Source organism: Manduca sexta, chromosome 15, assembly GCF_014839805.1.
Source record: "Manduca sexta isolate Smith_Timp_Sample1 chromosome 15, JHU_Msex_v1.0, whole genome shotgun sequence".
Classification (NCBI taxonomy): domain Eukaryota; kingdom Metazoa; phylum Arthropoda; class Insecta; order Lepidoptera; family Sphingidae; genus Manduca; species Manduca sexta.
In genome coordinates, this window is record NC_051129.1 from 7,006,054 (window position 1) to 7,026,564 (window position 20,511).

General features: G+C 34.8%; 2 protein-coding genes across 5 annotated transcripts; one reads left to right on the forward strand and one right to left on the reverse strand.

Moving 5' to 3' along the window:
- The first annotated feature begins 1,602 nt into the window (after positions 1–1,602).
- Positions 1,603–7,560, forward strand: LOC115450470 (E3 ubiquitin-protein ligase FANCL). Of its 3 annotated transcripts, XM_037438927.1 has the most exons (5): positions 1,603–1,807; positions 2,391–2,503; positions 3,134–3,292; positions 3,883–4,067; positions 7,403–7,560. In XM_037438927.1, the coding sequence occupies exons 2-5, from the start codon at positions 2,479–2,481 to the stop codon at positions 7,508–7,510; spliced, it is 477 nt and encodes a 158-aa protein (XP_037294824.1). In that variant the 5' UTR covers positions 1,603–1,807; positions 2,391–2,478; the 3' UTR covers positions 7,511–7,560. The 3 variants fall into 3 exon arrangements, with proteins under 3 accessions (XP_037294824.1, XP_030034363.1, XP_037294825.1); XM_030178503.2 differs by having other exon boundaries at positions 1,607–2,472; XM_037438928.1 differs by lacking the exon at positions 1,603–1,807 and having other exon boundaries at positions 2,280–2,503.
- A 2,657-nt stretch (positions 7,561–10,217) lies between these two features.
- LOC115450457 (COP9 signalosome complex subunit 1) lies at positions 10,218–17,787 on the reverse strand. 2 transcript variants are annotated; one of them, XM_030178482.2, is made up of 4 exons: positions 17,655–17,780; positions 17,490–17,568; positions 16,062–17,399; positions 10,218–10,708 (listed from the first exon to the last, which is right to left on the reverse strand). In XM_030178482.2, the coding sequence occupies exons 2-4, from the start codon at positions 17,499–17,501 to the stop codon at positions 10,616–10,618; spliced, it is 1,443 nt and encodes a 480-aa protein (XP_030034342.1). In that variant the 5' UTR covers positions 17,502–17,568; positions 17,655–17,780; the 3' UTR covers positions 10,218–10,615. The 2 variants fall into 2 exon arrangements, with proteins under 2 accessions (XP_030034342.1, XP_030034350.1); XM_030178490.2 differs by having other exon boundaries at positions 10,283–10,708; positions 17,707–17,787.
- Between the last annotated feature and the right edge of the window lie 2,724 nt (positions 17,788–20,511).

Sequence of the window (20,511 nt, forward strand, 5' to 3'; positions counted from 1 at the left end):
AATTGTCAATATATATGTCTATCTCTTTTACTCAAAGCTTATTTGGAACGCAACAAAAAAGACAAAAATAATTGCTTTCTTCGCATATGACACTATTTCGTTTACTTCAACACACTGGGACCGCCTTGCGGCAGAAACGCCATTTTATGCGGGCCAGTCAGCAAGTACATGTAGTGTCAGACGATGTAAACAAATCTTCATAAATATTGAATTTAAAGTAATATAATCATATTCTCAATTGTTCAGTGTGTTTATTAGTGTATTTGTTAAGTTTCGAAAATGACTCAGTGTTGTGTGAAAGGATGCAAATCGAATTCACGCAAGAAAGACCCCGAAATATCTTTTCATAGGTTAGTAACTGTTTTACCGAAAATTAGCAAATATCTTTGTATATCTACTTTTTGGATGTGTTTTTATCAATTAAAATGATATATGGATCTGGTTTGTTAAGCTTTGGACCCTTTTAGGCGTGATTTATACGCATTAAAATCATTATGTTTGTTTACACACGAGCTTAGGGATGGGTGGGTGGATTTGTTTAGAAATTATTGATATCGATATTTTAACAGACGCCCGTTTATCAGTTACGGTTTTTGTCTTTGAAAGAATGTTAGAGCACACATCAATATTGTATTATTCAGAACGACAAACTAAGTGAAATTAGAATATTTTTTAAGATAACCAAAAATTTAAAACCAAGGCAAAATGAATTGAGAATATTGAGCGACGTGATTGGAATCCTACACCAAATACATATTTCTTTACATTTTGAGAAGATATGCATAAACCACACGTTTAATTAACGCGAGTAAAGATAACTGTTTTCCAACAATATTCCCGATAAGTAAAATAGTAATGATTATTATACTTCACCTAACAGTAATATTACTTTAATATATTGCTATGAATAAAATTAGAATTGTTACATAAAAGAATAGATAAACATAAAAGAAACAACATAAAGATGAAATGTAAGATATATTTTTACAATTGGCGGTCTTATGTTTCGAGCAACCTTTGATGCACGGAAATAGATACATCATATTGTTGTTATTGCAAATAATTATTATAATTGATTATCTTAACCACCATTTTTACGGTCATTGATTTTAGTTTGCTGAACCATAGTTATGTTTCTCGATCAAAGAGCATAATAATAAAATAAAATAAAACCAACCAAATAATTGCTGGCTACGCTATCTTATTCCATTTATCATGTATTAAATAAATATCTTAATCTGTAACTTAAATTTTTAGCAAGGAATAGTGCAACATACAAATATAGATCAAACACAACTGGATGTTTGTCACAACAGGTACTGCTTTGTTTAAAAATTGTTACTTATAAATCAGTTTCAGTTTGTTTGTTTACATTATGGTTTGTTATATTTATATTATGGTAGTTCCTAACCCCTTTCGTATTTGATCTTTTTGGGGCTTGTTTGTCTCTCTTAATACTTCGATGTCGATACAAAATTTTCGGTACTAGCATATCACTATTGTAAGGGGCGGAGTCGGCACCATTTTATGCATTAAATGTGCCGCATGTCACGTGACCATATCACCCATCCTCTATACTTCTTTTATCATTGGTTTATACATTGATATTTGACAGTGACATTTCTTTGTTTATGTATAAGGTTATTATAGGTGCTTACATAAAATTATGGTCAAACTTCAAGCTGCTTCAAATAATAACTAAAGCTAAGTCAACAGTTTTTGTTATTTAGTCACTTTTTATTTTGTATAAGCTGCTGTTGCTGATGGAAAAACGGTGTAGGCCATCATATAGAAGAAAAACAAGGCAGTCAGTAAATTACATTTTTTAAAATCCTGAACTAATATTAAAATCAATAGAAAAAGTTACATTGTCTAGCTCGTAAAACTTAAAAGCATTGTAAAACTTTGTTTTTTTTTTTTGAGAAAGTAAAAATAAGTATATAAACAGAACGAGTGTAAATAACAATATGGATACATTCGGTTGGGATCAGAATGACGAAACAATACGAAAATTGCTGTTTGGAAACGATACTGAAAATTTATTGGATCATTTAAACAGACTGCATTGTTTAATTCAAAACTGTGTACTAAACGAAGACACATTACACTTAATCGACGTTAATTTACTTGAAGAAATTAAAAAGTTCATTAATCGTGATAACGTAAGCTTACATTTTGGGAGAAGTTTAAGAGATATGAAATGTGTTATTCGAGACCAGGCATTCAGGCAACACGAGATATTTATCACCTATACAAATCCAGGGAAGCTGCGCGTATCATCCAATCAATTACCATATTCAAATTTGCAAGAAAGAGAATATAGTTCACTGGATGACATAATAAGTGCATTTAATAAATATATTAATGAGTTAGCATTTTATTTTCAACAGTTGGAACTGATAGATGAATACTGCACTGTTGTGGAACCTGCTCGTCCATCTTTCAAAGATGATTACAGAAAAATACTTCTAGGTAGGGATGTTTTCTTACATAACCATTAATGGTGAGCAAAGCACAAATCATTATTTATGTTTATTCTTACAAATATTATAAATGGGAAAGGGTGAAATTGTATGGATGTTTGTAAGAAGAAGTAAAGCTAAACAGATTTGGATGAAATTGGGTAAATGGCTAGACCATGTTCTGAATGTTTATCCTGATAAATTGTTTCCATCGGAAATAATATATTACGTAGATGGTATTAGAGATGCCCAGGTAGTGCTATGAATTGCTATAGTATTTTAGGGACTTATAGCAAGAAAGTCTTTTCATGCTAAGCCGCAAGCAACACCTAGCTTATTATAAATGTAAAATAATAATTATTGATAATACAGAATAAAATATTATATACCCATAACCCAAGAAGGGTTTGCCATTTAGTTGTTAATTGTTCTCAAAGTGGGACATTTCCTACATAACATGATATGCCATTATAATATCATGAAGTGATGAGATGTATGTTTTTATTTTGCTTGTTTTAATTTATTAATTTGTGTTATAAAATAACAATAATAACAAAAGAGGTATCAAATTAATAATGTAATTGAAAAAACAAGGCTTGTCTGGGGAAGGGCAAGACAATGTTTGCTAATCAAGTTATTAATGTGCTTAAAAATATGTTTTCATTTTTCAGATGACCGAGTATGGTTACATGTGGAAGTAACACCTGAAGGTTTAGCTACAAATATTCAGTTAGTTGGCCAGGCAGAAAAATGGCAAAACAAATTGCAGGAGGGTTTACTGTCATGGGATCACGATAAGAACATTGTTAACAACATTATGAGTGTTTTTAGTAAGAATTTTCAATACATAGTTTAGTGGTTAGATAAAAGAGTCATAAAATACCCTATCTAATTAAACAGCTGTCAAAGCTGTTCTTTGATTAGAACATCAGTAATGGCAAAAAAAATAATTCACCCCGATAGACAGAATAGGGCATGCTGGCTACAACAAATACTTATTAAATTACTGACTATCCATTGGGAAAACAAAAAAAAAGTTAACACATTATGGCTTGGTGCTCCATTAAAAACTACTACAAACTAAGATACTAGTTTTATGACATCAGACATTACCCCATGTCCTTAAGGAACTGTAACTTCATTCCCACAATACTTGGATCTGAATAGTCTATTTTCAGATCCTTGACTTATCACTTATTTATGAGTAAAATTTATATTTTGCTTCCATCATAATATTAAATGCATATAATTAAAAACCATAGAACAATGTTACATCACTTTTGCTAACAGGCTGTAGTGGGAATATTGGTATGAATATTTGTGTGCCAATTCTAAAGTTACCATTTATCCCCCCTGACCATAATATAGCCAGTACTAATATTGAAAATAAAACCTTTTTCAATTATTTTGGTGGTTACAGATATCACCGAGTTTCCAAAGGATACAATAAATATAGGAGTAAGTGTGGAGGAAGATTTCAAAACAGATTCCCCAATATGCAGCATTTGTTTATGCACCGAACTACCAGATGTAATTGGTGTTCCACAACCACTATGCCAAAATAACAAATGTGGAGTTTACTATCATAGGAACTGCTTGTATCAGGTACTTAATACGGAAATATTACTAGCTCACCATTACTAGGACCTATGTTAATTTCTATTTTTATGTCAGAACAATTATAATAAAAAATTTGCATGTTGGTAAAAATTAAAAAGACGAATTTTGTGGTTCCCCCTTTATTAAAATCGGTATTACTGATTTTTTATACTGAAAAAGTCATAGAATCATGTGATAAATATAATTTAAAATGTGCAAAAAAATATAACATAGAACCTTGTAATCAATGACGTTTTACAAATAGACGCGTTATACACTAACAAAATGGGACATAAAAACGGCGCACTATTTGCTATAGTCACGTACCTGTACATATAATTACAAATTGGCTCGAAGAAGGAATAAAAAGATGCAGTATGCATTCGTTAGAAAAGGATATAGAGTGCGTTCGGCTAATTTCGGACGGTTTTTCGGTGTATTGCGAGGAGTTTCGAAAATATTTTTTTTCTCATAAAATATTTAAGCGATACCAACATTTTATACATGAAACTGGTTATTATTAATGCTACTTTATGTGGTAATTTAATCATCTTCCAATTCTCTCTGTGTAAGCTTAAAAATAGATGATAATAGTACAGAAATTTAAAACCCTTAGAAAAGATCGGACCTTTGCGGGGTAAGTTCGGACTCCGTTCTAATAACGCTTCTAATGCTAGTATGATAAGATCCACAAAATGAAACATAAGTCTCAAAAATGTTAAAAAGAGCAAAATCCACCTTTTTTGTTTCAATGCATTTAGCGCACCCGTTCTTGGTCGTAGCATCAACTTTGGTATATAGGGCGGGGCAAAAAGAGACAGCGTAGCCGCTTACATAGCTTAAACTAAAAAATAACTATAGATTCGTGGTATTTTTTCGTTATACGATCTTAACCCGTATCCGATCTTACCCGAACGCACCTTATATACATCGACAGTTACGTAACAACGTTAGTGCCATACGCTCATTGGCCGTTAAGTCGGGCAATTACTTTCGTCTTGCCAGTATTGAGCTCGGACAACGTATCTATGTAATAAAAACATCTTAGCTTGTAATAGTGTAAGTTGCTTAGGGCTAAAATCTGGTAAAGTGTAAGATTGTATAAGCAAAGATGGCGACGCCGTTTCTTTTTGCCTAGCCTAGTATATATAACGCAGCTGATGCTACGACCAAGAACAGATGTGCTCTGTGCAGCCAAACCAAAAAGGTCGATTTCGCTCTTCTTACATTTTTTATCACAACATTGATTTTGTGAACCCTATAGTTTTAGAAGCGTTATTAGAATGAAGTCCGAACTTATCCTGCGAACGTCCGTACTTTCCTAAGGGTTTTTCATTTCTAAAAAGATATCAACTTTTTTAAAGCTTACACAGAGAGAACGGAAAGATGATCAAATTATTACATAAAGTAGCTGTAATGATATAACAAAATATTCAAGTAATACTGGCATTTTATATATCAAACTGGTGCGGCGGTTGTGGCCCGCCCGCAGATAGAAGGGAGACAATTGAAAACTCAGGGTAATTACGTGGTACGAGCTTTATTTTTACACCTTCGCGTTACACTCGGTACTGGTTGCTGGTGTTATGCAACACGAGTCACTGGCCTGGGGAACTCCGATCCAGGCGAACGGCACGTAGATGTTGCACGTGGCTGGCTCCGGCGGCAGCTCGCCGGGCAGTTGAAAGGCCACGTGGGTGAGCAGGGTGTGCACGTGGTCGGGGTCAGCTCCCGCGATGTTGGTGGTGTGCACGTGGTCGGCTTCGGCGACAGCTCGTCGGCAGTCGGTCGGAGTCAGCACACCCGACGATGGTGGTGCGCAGCTGGACGTGGTCGGGAGGCAGCTCTCCCGTCCGTCTGCTGTCCGTGATAGTGTACCGTGCAAAAAGGCACGCCGTAGAGAAAAACCTGGAATCAGAATTCACCAGGCCGGAATGCAAGCTAGGCTTACATTCCGCGCCAGCGACTCGTGACAGCTCACAAGCCCTGATGCCCAGAATACATAGTTAGCGGTTAGTAAATTGGCACACTCACCCTAGCGGGAACAACGACGTGTGTGAATATGTAGTGCCACGGCCGAAGATAATGGCTCAAAAAAGGCGGCGGGTCGCTATGCACGCCTATTTATGCAGGCGCCATTCGGACGTACGTCAGTGCAATGACAGTCCAATGCAATGATGATGCTCATTGGTAGTTCTAATTGCGAGGGCGTTAATCATTCACATTATAACCACAGACTATTTAGAAGACAATAGTAACGTTGACAGCGTATCTATGTTAGTGTAATTGGTAACGTTACACTGGATATGAGATAAAAAAGTTTTCGAGACTTCTGTCAACTCATCAAAAAACCGTCCGCAATTAGCCGAATGCACCCTAATAAATAGCCTTATGTATTGAACTGGTCTTTGGCGGTCTAATTTTGCAATGACAAAGAGGTGACTAACAGACTATATACTGGACCGAAAGTAGGCTGACATAAATAGATACTAACTTAAATCCGAGGGTAATTACTGGCTCTGCAGTAAATCTATAAAAAGGAAACATACTTAGTAATAACCTAAGATGTTTTTATTACATAGATACGTTGTCCGAGCTCAATACTGGCAAGACGAAAGTAAGGTAATTGCCCGTCATTCACTTAGTCAACCTCCAACCACTGTCGCCGCTAGTCGGCGTACTAACTTATGTATTTTTATAAATAAAATGCCTTCCTGTGTTTTTAGACGATATACAAATTATACTCCAACTGTGAATGGAAAAAACGTTTCATTTCATACGTTAGTAATAAGTATACAATATTTAACTTATTTTTCAACTAATAAATGCATTTTATTCGACCGTCATGGCGACGGGGCGGTCGACGCTTGGACCCATTCGGACATACTCAGGCTCACTCGGCTCGTATCAATGCGAGCCGCTTGGGCTGTGACTATAGTAAATACTGTGCTATTTTTATGTGCAATTTTGTTAGTGCATGACGCGTCTATTTGTAAAACGTCATTGGTAATAACCACTCAATTATGCAGCACATATTAATATTTTGTCAACTAGTTAACATTGTTTGCGTTTATTGACAGGTACGAAAAATTTCCTATGTTATACGAATTTCGCGAGCTTAACTCTTATTCTGCTATAAGTATACTTACATATTATACAGTCACTTTAACCACAAAGAAATAGGCAGGGAGAACTAGTGCATCTTCTTCCGTCATGTGTATTCTATCACATCAAGTATGATGTCCACAATTGAACAATTGTAACTTATGTGGTGTCAGGACTGTTTTGAGTGTAACTAAGTATAATATTATTTAACACCAGATGAAATTGTTTGTTCACAGTGGTTGCTGGCTTGTGCAGGCAATCGTCCACCGGCTTTTGGAGTCGCTACTGGCTCCTGTCCAACCTGTTTACAACCGATTGCTTGTAATGAGAAAGATAGTTATTAGACAGACTTGTTTTAAATATGTGTATTAAATAAAATGTGGTGATAAGTAAATAGCATTATTTTTTGATAGAGAACAATATTATTTAGACACAAGAATAGGTCTAAGTACGTATAAATAAGTACTTACGCCCCGATTGAATGGACTGCAACTAAGGCATTCGAAGCCTGGGAACCTGTTCTGCATTTAATTAAATCGGATCCCAAAAGACCGACTGCCAGACCTCAAGACACTGTGAGCTCATTCTGCGTAGATCGGACCGTCAACAGCTAAAATTTTAAAAAGTTGTATATTTGAAAAATGTAGGTAGATATTGTAACTTTGACTTTACGGATGAACAACACCTCAGTCCCCCCCGTGACCATGAAGGCTGCAAAGTCTTCGAAACGTCGGGAGAAAATAATAATATAAAGAACCGCGATAAAATCCGTTAAATAGTTTTTAGTTTTTATTTCAATGTCTAACATTCGCGTAAACATAAGATAGTATATAATACTATTTTAGCCGATGTAAATATGTGGTGAGTACTAACTACTAAACAACACATGCGCAGTAGAAATAACAACTGTGCAGCGAGGAATCGCGGTAGACTCAACTCGCCATCTCATTCGCACCTACCCATGTATATACTGCCTCGCGCTCGCTCCTACAGCCACCCTACATGCTTGTCTGCCAAGGGGTTGGGACTATCAAAAACGTCTGGTTAACGAGGAAACATCATTTACTTATTACCCAAGTAATAATATGAGAGTAATATGTAGTAGATAAGATATATCTACTTAAATATTATTATACGTAATTTTACCATTAAATTCAGGCTCTACTACTAATAACAGCGAATACTTATCAGTGTGGTCTATACTGCCAATATTTAAAGCGCTTTATATAAACTAACAGTTCCGGTCCGATATTACTTTTCCAGATAGGTACCTTAATAGAAAACAACAGGTAGGTGCCCGACATTTATTCCAAACTAAAAAAAAAAAAAACAATAGTACTTAAGTCCTTGTATAACGTCTTTTCTTTATTACCCACCTATTTTTGAACAAAAAGATAAAAGACAAATAAGTATTAATATCAAGTCACTTATAAGGTACCTACTTTCAACAATTACTGTGCTTGAGAGGCACTTGGAGGAGGCTTTTTTTTTAACTATCTATACTATTATATAAAGCTGAAGAGTTTGTTTGTTTGTTTGTTTGTTTGTTTGTTTGTTTGAACGCGCTAATCTCAGAAACTACCGGTCCAAACTGAAAAATTCTTTTTGAGTTGGATAGCCCTTTGTTCGTGGAGTGCTATAGGCTATATATCATCACGCTATACCCAATAGGAGCGGAGCAGTAATGGCTAATCTCAGGAACTACCGGTCCAAACTGAAAAATTCTTTTTGCGTTGGATAGCCCTATGTTCGTGGAGTACTATAGGCTATATATCATCACGCTATACCCAATAGGAGCGGAGCAGTAATGCCTAATCTCAGGAACTATCGGTCCGAACTGAAAAATTCTTTTTGCGTTGGATAGCCCTTTGTTTGTGGAGTGCTATAGGCTATATATCATCACGCTATACCCAATAGGAGCAGAACAGTAATGGCTAATCTCAGGAACTACCGGTTCGAACTAAAAAAATCATTTTGTATTGGATAGCCCTTTGTTCGTGAAGTGCTATAGGCTATATATCATCACGCTATGACCAATAGGAGCAGAGCAGTAACGGCTAATCTCAGAAACTAGGAGTTTGAACTGAATAATTCTTTTTGTGTTGGATAGCCCTTTGTTCCTGGAATGCTATAGGCTATATATGTCAACACGTTATGCCCAATAGGAGCGGAGCAGTAATCGCTAATCTCAGGAACTACCGGTTCGAACTGAAAAAATATTTTTGTGTTGGATAGCCCTTTGTTCCTGGAGTGCTATAGGTTATATATCGTCACGCTATGACCAATAGGAGCGGAGCAGTAATGGCTAATCTCAGGAACTACCGGTCCAAACTGAAAAATTCTTTTTGCGTTGGATAGCCCTTTGTTCGTGGATTGCTATAGGCTATATATCATCACGCTATACCCAATAGGAGCGGAGCAGTAATGGCTGATCTCAGGAACTACCGGTCCAAACTGAAAAATTCTTTTTGCGTTGGATAGCCCTTTGTTCGTGGAGTGCTATAGGCTATATATCATCACGCCATGACCAATAGGAGCGGAGCAGTAATGAAACATGTTGCAAAAACGGGGAAAATTTATTAGTTTTGAGAGCTTCCATTGTGTGCGCTGCGTAAACGGTTAAAGTTATGCAACAATGATGTATGACGGGATTGTTCCTCTTAAAAAGTTCTAAAAAATATATTATAAAACAAAGTCCCCCACTGCATCTGTCTGCCTGAACGTGTTAAACTCAAAAACTACCTAACGTATTAAGATGAAATTTGGTATGGAGACAGTTTTAGACCCTGGGAAGAACATCGGGCCCCCGGGAAACTACTACTTTTATATCGGAAAACTTTAGCCTGAAAAACTTTAAAACGCGGGCGGAGCCGCGGGCAAAAGCTATCTTACATATTCTTAACCGCCCTCGGCGCCTTAGCCTCAGCCGTGGTATGCTTTGTTGGCTTCTCATGTCAGAGATAAGCAAATTGACAAAGAAGTACCTCGTTTTCAGTAAGAAATACTCAAGAACTGTTAAATCTCTATGTTGTTTTATAAATAAAATACATATTATGCCATAGTTACTTTTAATCAAAATTACATAGACATATTTTGTGGTTACATAGAATAATTCAGTATAAACAATATTGTGAAATGATGTTTTGCACCAGCTTTACCGGTTCTCGTTTTGTGAGAAATAGTTTCTCTTAAAATCAATACAGCTGCTTGCACAGACAAATTAGGTAAACGACAAGTCTACTCCTTGAAAATCTTTAAATAAAATAAAAGCGGGTATTAATCAGTACACAAAGTTTTTTTTAAATAAGATCTAATTGTCATGACTGTATACATACATTCCTTCGCCCTTATGTGGGCAGTATTTATAGTTTTGTTCTGCAGTTCAAAATAGTAGGAATGTATTTAAATAGTCATGTATATGTTCAGCCGACTATTACAGGAATAGTTCATCACAAGGGCACTGTGTCGAAAGAACGAGGGGTAATGCTAGTGCTGGAACCAGGCGCTTCACCACTTTGAGGGCCCGTGTCGCGGCCAACATTCTGAAAATAAAAATATATAAATTGAATTTAAGAAAAATCAGCCAAGCTGTATCACTGCTTCTATTCGCGTAATGCTGGACAGGAAGATTTTAAATCACAATATTTAGTTTACTCCTTTAAATGACAGTGCACACATCGAAAGGGTCAAGCGCTATCCCTCAGAACGACTTAATTTTATTTATTACACAATTGTTTTAGCTATTGCGGAAATTATTTGCTTGTAGATAAGTTTATTAGGAACTATGTAAACTAAAATTCCGTCAAAACATAAATGTGAAATAAGGATGTCAATGCTAATATTAAAAAACTAGCTTTTGCCCGCGGCTCCGCCCGCGTTATAAAGTTTTTCAGGCTAAAGTTTTCCGTTATATAAAAAGTAGTTTCCCGGGAGCCTATGATCTTCCCAGGGTCTCAAACTGTCTTCATACCATATTTCATCTTAATGCGTTGGGTAGTTTTTGAGTTTAACACGTTCAGGCAGACAGATGCAGTGGGGGACTTTGTTTTATAATAATATTTTTTAGAACTTTTTAAGAGGAACAATCCCGTCATACATCACTGTTGCATAACTTTAACCGTTTACGCAGCGCACGCAACGGAAGCTCTCAAAACTCATAATTTTCCCCGGTTTTGCAACATGTTTCATTACTGCTCCGCTCCTATTGGTCATAGCGTGATGATATATAACTTTGAGCACTCCACAAACAAAGTACCTACTATTCAACACAAAAATATTTTTTCAGGTCGAACCGGTAGTTCCTGAGATTAGTCATTACTGCTCCGCTCCTATTGGTCATAGCGTGATGATATATAGCCTATAGCACTCCACGAATAAAGGGCTATCCAACACAAAAAGAATTTTTCAGTTTGGACCGGTAGTTCCTGAGATTAGCCATTACTGCCCCGCTCCTATTGGGTATAGCGTGATGATATATAGCCTATAGCACTCCACGAACAAAGGGCTATCCAACGCAAAAAGAATTTTTCAATTTGGACTGGTAGTTCCTGAGATTAGCGCGTTCAAACAAACAAACAAACAAACAAACAAACTCTTCAGCTTTATATAATAGTATAGATAGATATGCGTGGTTGTCGACTACCGAAAGAAGAATTGAGATGTGAAAGGGTACTATGCCTTGTAGATAATCCTGAAAATATTTATAAGAACATACATCATTCTTAAACAAATTTAAAACGAAATTAATTGTTTTTTTTCTAATAATAAATACAATTTCCTATTTTTGTGCAGTCGTATCATCTACACAAAGTAGGTATCTTCGTGTAAATTGCAGTTCAAGATTTGTCGTGGCAGGAAAAAACAATATAAAAAAAAAAAAAAAAAATTTGTTTTTTTTTTTTATATTGTTTTTGCCTGCCACGGTGGCGTAGTTGTACTGCATGCGCGGTACGGCAGCGCTCTGAGGTCCTGGGTTCGAATCCCAGGTCGGGCAAAGTGATATTTGGGTTTTTCTGCTCAGTATCAGCCCGGAGTCTGGAATTTGTGCCCGATATGGCGATAGGCTCGCCCCCTATCACATCATGGGACGGAACACACTTGGCGAAAAATGGGTGCCATGGTTGCGCCTCTGCATACCCTTTCGGGGATAAAATGCGTGATGTTGTGTGTGTGTAAATAAATTTTAGGATTATCTACAAGGTTTGGCACCAATTTATATCTCAATTCTTTTATCGGCACTTGGTGACCAAGGATAATATTCTTGATATTGGCATATGCTCCCATATTTTACGTTTATGTTTTTGTTGGGATATCATTACTTTTGGTAAAAAAAATATTACTCATGAGAGATCTGTAAAATTAATCTTTGTGCCGGCAAACTAAATATTTCCCAACAATCTGCTTTGGGGTAACTTGCTTTAACTTATTAATAAATGCGCTGATGAATCTTTCCTAACGTACTAATTTTTATAATTTTTATAGTAATTATGTTAATTAAAATTCGATAATAATATTAATGAAACATCTACAGACAACATGAATCGCATTTGGGCTGTTGTAAATTACGAACATGTACTCATTGACGTATATTTTACGTAGTACATATATCGATGCATGTACTATTTTCAAGTATAAATACGTAGCAAGATTGTTGGTAATTGCCGGCGATGCCAGTTGCGGTTTGTGATATAATTAATTGTCTTAGTTTTATAAGTAATTAATAATTGGGTATACAAAACTATCAAAGTAATTGTTCAACATTGAACCTACTTTCTAACGAAGGAAAAAAAGTTGTTGCTATTATAATTTCGAAAGGCGCTAGGTGTTTATAAAAATCTATTACTTGGAAAATATTATAAATCGTCAAAAGTTTATTCTTTTTTAGATTTTTTGCTTTCTATACACATGCTAAATTTCAACTTTCTAGGTCATATAGTAGTGAGATTGGTTTTTGAACTATATGTTAAACAGTTACTGATAAAATTGCCGATTTTTAAATGTTAGTATTTGAATTACCGTATAAGTTATATTTATGAAATTTTAGATAAAGACTTCTAATATTATATAGAGCGTACATTGGCAAAACTACTATAAAATAGCAAAACATCAATATAAAACACTTCGTATTTTTTCTATATCCTGATTTTTAACTTTCATAACCATATTAGCATATTTTCTGCAAATGTTTTATTTTTGTACCTATTAAGGCGATACCTCAAGGTCCATTTTCCTACATTTTGTTTCACCTTTAATCTGGGTAACTAAACAAGTATTGGCAAGTAAAGAATTTAAATTCACGTCTAGTTAGTGATTAGTTCTCGCAGTTGAAAGAAAAACGTAAAATAATTAATAATCATGGATATTTCGGCCTTTAAAATTTAATATGACGAAATTTTAAAGGCAGAAATATCCATGATTATTAATTATTTTACGTTTTTCTTCAACTAAAAATCTTGTAAATTAATATCTAAGGACGCCATGACATATTGTCACACGCACATATCAAATAAGACAACGACTAATTACCAATTGGTAAAAACTTTTGGAGCACAAATTTAGTCTCGTCTATAACTAACTATACTGTTTAATGTCTCGATTCTAGATAATTTTAGGGGCTTTAATTTACAAACTAAATTTCAAGTGTTTATGTAGAAAAAAAATTGAGTTATAGTGGAGTTAAAAGTAGCTTTTAATGATTTGTATAAAATTATACTAGGCTGCTGCTTGTATATTTGTTTAATTGTGATCTAAAATTAGACACAAATAAATTAATGTAGATAACTGAAAAACTAATAACTAGCTATTTAACTTCTTCATAAAGATACTTGCGAGCAAATGTTATTTCATAATCAATAGTAGGCGTTAGGTACTCAATCCATTGAATTTTAGTTTTAGTTATAATCATAAAGTGATAAGATTCTGTTAGGTTCTTTTAGAATGAAAACAACATGTTGGAAACTTCAGAGTGATAAAATGAAAAAAAAAATATAAATTGAAAAATTTAACCTCAAATTGGTGATAAATTAATGAATGAACTGATCTTACATGATGGGTAATTTATGATGTGTGGGCATTTATATTTTCTTTTTTAGAATTTATCTGCAATAAAATCAAATCTTTAACTTAAGATCTCGTAAATAGGTTGTTTATTACATGAAAACCGATTTTAATGCATTCTTTTTGTTAATCTTTGAACTTTTGCATTCAAATTTAGATAAAACTTAGGTAATTGGTAAAATAAAACATTAATTTTAAACAAATAGGATATTTGACTAGGTTTTGGAAACCATCTCATATTATTCACCAATGTTTATGGCGCCAATTTTTTTTTAAATAATTGTCATACGTATTTCATAAAAATATGTATAATAAAATAAAATAAAAGATACTCTCAAAACCTTTGTTCCGGCATTATGATGTCGGTTCAGTGCCATAACGCCACGAATCCATGAACATTATATTGTAAAACTAGCTTTTGCTCGCGGCTTCGCCCGCGTGAAGGTGTTTTCCAGGATAAAATTCCACTGTTTGATAAAAGTCTTGCTACATATTTTCCCGGTACTTATAGGTTCAAACTAATTTTATCCCCAATCTATAATTTCAGTTCAATCAGTCGAAAATCTAAGAACATTTATACAAACTTTCATCCCCTATTTTATCCCCTTAAGGGTAGAATTTATCAAAATCCTTTCTTAGGGGATGCCTACGTCATAGTAGCTTTATGCATGTAAAGTCTTAGCCCGATCCGTCCAATGGTTTGGGCTGTTCCTTGATATATCACTGTCAGTCACCTTTGAGTTATATATTATATTAACAACTGAAGTTAGCTAAAATTGAGTTTCTCGAAGCCGACCACTATTTATGTACTATGTATTTTGAGACTATGCAATTTTGTCGCATTCGCGATTCACTCACTTTTGTTGAGTTTCAGAACGCGATATTAGATCCTCCAACGCGCACGCGAATTTGAACTTTATGCAGCGGTAATAAATTACAAATTGACTCTCCATTTTATTTAGAAAACGTTTGTATGGGAAATAGAAAAATGCTGTTTTGAGGATTTTCCCGGCAATTATTCGAATTTTTCTCACCTTTTAAACCTTCCCTAGACCTCCACGAATAATTCAAGACCAAGATAAGATAAATCCGTTCAGCCGTTCTCGAGTTTTAGCGAGACTAACGAACAGCAATTCATTTTTATATATATAGATTTCAAATGAGCCCTGTGACAGCTCTCATTGAAATCACACCTATAGATTCGATTTTTAAACGGTACTATGGACGCGAAAAAATAACATGCTTTATTGGTGCAATAGTTAATCCCTACCCCCTGGAATAAAGTTTGTTCAACTAACAATTGATTGGTTATAGACTTAAAACTGAAAATCTTGTTTTTTTTTTTAAATAAATATAATGAATGTCATTCAATGCACATTTTTGTTTTTCGTACTTTCGCGTTTATAATTTTAGTATAGATCTCTCTTTACCATACTTGATATTAAGAGGAATTCGCTTGGTCCACTAAAACATGTCCGTCACGCAGTTAAGTGTGCTAATTAAATTTATGTATTGCATGGGCTTGCTCATGGCACTTGTCATATTGTTGACAATAAAGAAGCAGCTAGAAGATAAAAAGTAGTGAATGTGCAGTTTCGATGGTTATGTCGCTGGGCTATAGCGGTTGTACAAGCACAAAGGCGATTACTTGCATTGTAGTAGAGAATGAGCGCTGGAAGTTAACATTGCAATTATGACATAAGCTTAAGAAGTTGAGAATTTTCTTTTACTGCAACATCTAGAATTTCTTTTCCTATAGGACACTTATAACTTGAACTAGCATTTGAATCAGCTTTTAGATGATTATGTGTGATAAATATAAAATACAGTTTACTTCACCTTGACATGTATTTGATTCTTAAGCATAGCAGCTCGGAGAATTAACATGGATGTCCGTCGCTGGTACTCTTTCCCCATAGCCAGACTTCTCTCGAAAGTAGTGCTCCTTTGATCCACATCTTTTGCATACAATATTTTGTTGTGTGAGTCAATACGGGCTTGGATCTGCCCATCAAGTATCAATTGCATCAATTCATCCTCTAAAGCATTTACTGTGCGATTGAATGCAGCGGCCATGAGTCTCATGTCAGCAGATAGGTATGGACTGAAGTATTGGATTAATGCTCGGTTGCGAATCTGCATATATAATGAGTTCAAATGTGGTGCTAAATACATATCTAATAAAAGATTATCCCGTATTTCGTCTAGTAGCCTTAAGCAGGAGGCATACTTGGACTCATAAAATTTAAAAATTATGTCCCGCAACTGAGGCTCTAGTTCTAAGAATAATTTAAAAGAACTGCTAACTATGACTTGCTTTTGTAGCTCAGAGCGATCAAAAGTAGCAAGAGCACACAATCCTCCATATATAGCAACATTATTACTGCTCAGTAACTCTGGATAGTCACAGTGATCGATACTTGCAGCCAAGAAGTGCTTGGCAGCTGATTTGTATTTCTTGGTTGCTAATTCCGCAAGGCCTGCAGCACATTTTAAGCGTGTTAATATGGATTGGTTTGAGTCCTTGCCAGGAACCTCATTAAAATCAGGTGTGCCTTCAGCTTTAGAAACATAATTAAGCACATGAGCCCAATTTTGCAAGTAAACTGACACTTTGACTACATTGAGACACATCATAATAATGTGTTTGCCACTTGTACAGTAATCACGGGCTCTTGAATAACACTTAAGAGCGCTTGTTAGGTCTCCACAATCCAGATAGTGATCGCCCAAATCATCATGCCCTCGTCGGATGCTCTCTTTAATTGAATTTGTTTTGTAATTTTTTAAATCTGTGTCTAATTTTTCCAATTTGATTGCTGCTTTTTTGGTTTTTGACTCAACCCATATGGTGTCCAAGACAGGAATGTCCTGGGAGCCTGCAACATCTGGCAACCCAGCTGTGGCCACTGCATCTGCGAGCTTCTTGTGAAGGGTTTGGTATAGGCTTACATTATATGTTGTCATGACATAAGAAATAGCCATTTTTAAAGCTTCCAATCTAAGAGATGGACAATGGTCTGCAACAAACATCAGTCTATAAAGCTTTGCAAAACCAGTGTAGGAAGCAGCGTAGGTTTCTAGGTCCAAGGTGGGATTCTCGACTACATAGCATTCTGTCTCATTGTTTTCATTGTCCTCTGGTGGAACGTCCACTTGCATAGGCTCGGCTGCGTTCTGCAATACAATATTACATTAAAATAGCGTGCTGTTCTTCATATAAGTCAACATTAAACAGTATTATCTCAATTCAAATTGTACACTTACCATTTCAAACATGTTATATCGTAAATATTAACGTATAAAAGAAAATACGCGAATTCCACTGTCAACGCAGAAAACCAACCTAAAACAAAATGTTCCATTAAAATTTAAGTTGTTTTCAATACAGTACCTATTTATCAGATATAAAGTCTTGAATATAACACTCACTCATTAAAATACGTAAGATGTTGATAATTATTGTAATTCACTATCAAAATACCTTTATCATTACGTTTCTTCTTGGCAGCGGCATTTTTCTTTTGACGAGAAGTATTGCGGTATTGCTATGATAGAAAAATATTTATATGGCAAAAAATTTGGTAGTGATAAAACTAGTCATTCATTATAATTGGATACAATTTTCAAAAAAAGAAAAAATATATATTAATATGTATATTTTACTGTTTTAATAAGAAAAATATTAAATTAGGTAGAACTTGTATTAAGTATATAAATAGATATGTAACAATAGTACGCCATCTGGTAGATATTATCCAAAAACCCAAATTTTAAAAGTTTGATGGCATCCTTTTCGACCCGAGGCCATGGTTTAACCTCACAACTATAGCCTTACAATTTTAAAAATGCGAACGTATGATGAAATTATGGTAAGCGCCACGACTGCTCATTAATTAATGGTAGGAACTGGTAGCAACACCATCCGAACTTTGAACTACCTACAAAACACTAGGTGGCATTGCTCTGAGCTTGCGTCCGGAGACATTGGATTTTATTTAGGAGATTTAGTTATTGCCTAATAATTGCACTGGCTGAAAAGATTTATCATAACAGTGCTAAACCAATATAACATTAATTATGTAGGTATTCGTCCGCGTAAAGACCTTGTATGGTATGAAAGGTTCACTATTTACTGTTTCGCTTAAAACGTTATAAAGTAACTTATGTAGGTATATCTAATATGCTAGCTGGTAGCTCAACGACATGAAGGGTAGAGGCAAGGAGAACCATCTTGTAAGGTGGATAATTCATGCAGTTCCGTCACGGGTACCAAGCACCAAAGGTTGATGTATGAATAGTAGAACAATGTATGGAAAACACTAACAACAATAAGTATCTAGGTCCGTTTTTACCCAGAGATACAAAGGTTGCGTGGCACCGCAGCACAGCGCACAAAGGGGCGCAAGTCAAAAATAATGGTTCATTCATTTTTTTATTATTTTCGCTTTAATTTGCTTAGTTTTTCAAAAGGCAAAATAAAGTAAGTAATGTCGTTATATGAAATTTGAGTTAAAAGTCAAAAGATGAAATAAAAGCAATAAAACAGCAGTAACAAAGTCTATGAAAGTATTGTGAGGCAAATAAGGAAAGCGAAACTGTGCAATAATAACCTACATAACGCATTCATCTTTTTATTTGCTGCGATAATATTGCTCATATTTTAATGAGAAATTTAACAATGAATAATCTTTTTTTCAACAAAGAATTTTATATACAATCAGTACTTTAAAGAAATACCTATGTCAGTGGGCTTATTTTGCAAGAAGTGACAATAAAATAATATAAGTTAGCGGTGATGAGTGACATTATTCGTTGTTTTGCAGACTTTAAAGACACAGAGCGAAATTATTAAGCAAAACAAATTCGCGTAGCAGCAGGTATAAATACAGTAACAGCTCGAAGTGCACTGAGCGCGCGTTTGAAGTTTCCATCTAGATATATTCTTAATCAAAGACAACATGCTTCTTACCTGGACAGGGTAGTGACCAAAAAAAAGCTAACCCCTTGAGTATAGCGAATAAAAGGTTTCCGCCTTGTTATAGTTGATTAATTGATATACATACATATACCATATTGTCGCCATCTATTGAATAATTGTAAAACTAAAACGTAAAGAAATTACAAGAAGCAATCTATTATGGCAACACTCAAATTATGAAAGATAATTAGGTGTTTGCTTTAAAGGTCTACCCTGAGGGTGTACCTACTTATTCCATAAAATTATCGATACTCAGGATATAGAATCCGCTAGAATATAAGTAGTGTAGAATATTATAGTTGTAGACTATAGAAAAGTACGCGTGCGTAAGCTTTAATCGATTTTGACAGGTAGCCTTAAGCCAAAGAGCATTACACCTTAAGCCTTGTCAGGCTTTTAATATTGTACTGTTTATAATGTTGTGATTATATTGGTGTTTATTTCGACTGATTAAATTGAACGACGAAATTAGAAAATTATAAATGATCATAATTATTTTAAACATTAGCAAAGACTATAATTATTTTCTTAAATAAAACTTTTGGTGAAAAGATATAGGGACTATTTTGTGCTTTTTTACTATGTAAAGCTGCAATAACGTCCACTGTTCTTGAGTGCAGAGGTATAACTTCGCTCCTAATATTTTTACTTATCTAATTGTAAGTAACAGAATCCTACATGTAAATCTTATTCCTAATGTTAAATACGGATATATTTACATCGATTGCAAAGCTTATGCTAATGTAAACTACAAGATGTAAGCGCAGAATATTTATGCTCCTTTTTTTCTGCGGGTAGGTACTCTTAGAGAAATATATATTAAATGGATCCTGAATTAGCAAGTAGGCATTACAACAGAAAGCTATCAAACGTGCAAGTGAGTTATTTGATTTCGAATTACCGCCGGAAATGGTACAACTTAATAGGCAAGTCGGCCAGTCTGCTTATAATACTTGCTACACTATGACTTATACTACTGTTACGCAGGAAAGATGCAAAGAATAGATATTTGGGGGATTGCGAGAAAATAACATGTTGTAGACTGTTTCGCTTAAACTAGAAAATCGCCATTGAAATGAAACTTCAAGAAATAGAAACGCCTTAAAACGTCAGTTTAGTATAATGATATCGCCTGCTGTTATGTTTTCTGAGGAATTACTAATTTTTTTTATAAGTTTTAAAGTTTATTACTCTATAAACGGATTTACCTACAATAAATTAAAGTCAGTTAGATGTGTAAGCGAATTGGGATATATTCTGCATAACTTCGTTTGTGTTAAAATTTAATAAAAGTAAAATAACTTATTA

What these genes read in the sequence shown, in the direction of transcription:
- LOC115450457 (XM_030178482.2), bottom strand. An exon ending in AGAATCAAATACATGTCAAG is followed by an intron (nt 10,709 to 16,061) that starts GTGAAGTAAACT and finishes TTTTATTTTCAG; the next exon opens with AATGTTGGCCGCGACACGGG.
- LOC115450470 (XM_030178503.2), top strand. Translation starts at nt 1,968, where the DNA reads ATGGATACATTCGGTTGGGATCAGAATGACGAAACAATACGAAAATTG. An exon ending in CAACATTATGAGTGTTTTTA is followed by an intron (nt 3,293 to 3,882) that starts GTAAGAATTTTC and finishes TGGTGGTTACAG; the next exon opens with ATATCACCGAGTTTCCAAAG. An exon ending in ATAGGAACTGCTTGTATCAG is followed by an intron (nt 4,068 to 7,402) that starts GTACTTAATACG and finishes GTTTGTTCACAG; the next exon opens with TGGTTGCTGGCTTGTGCAGG.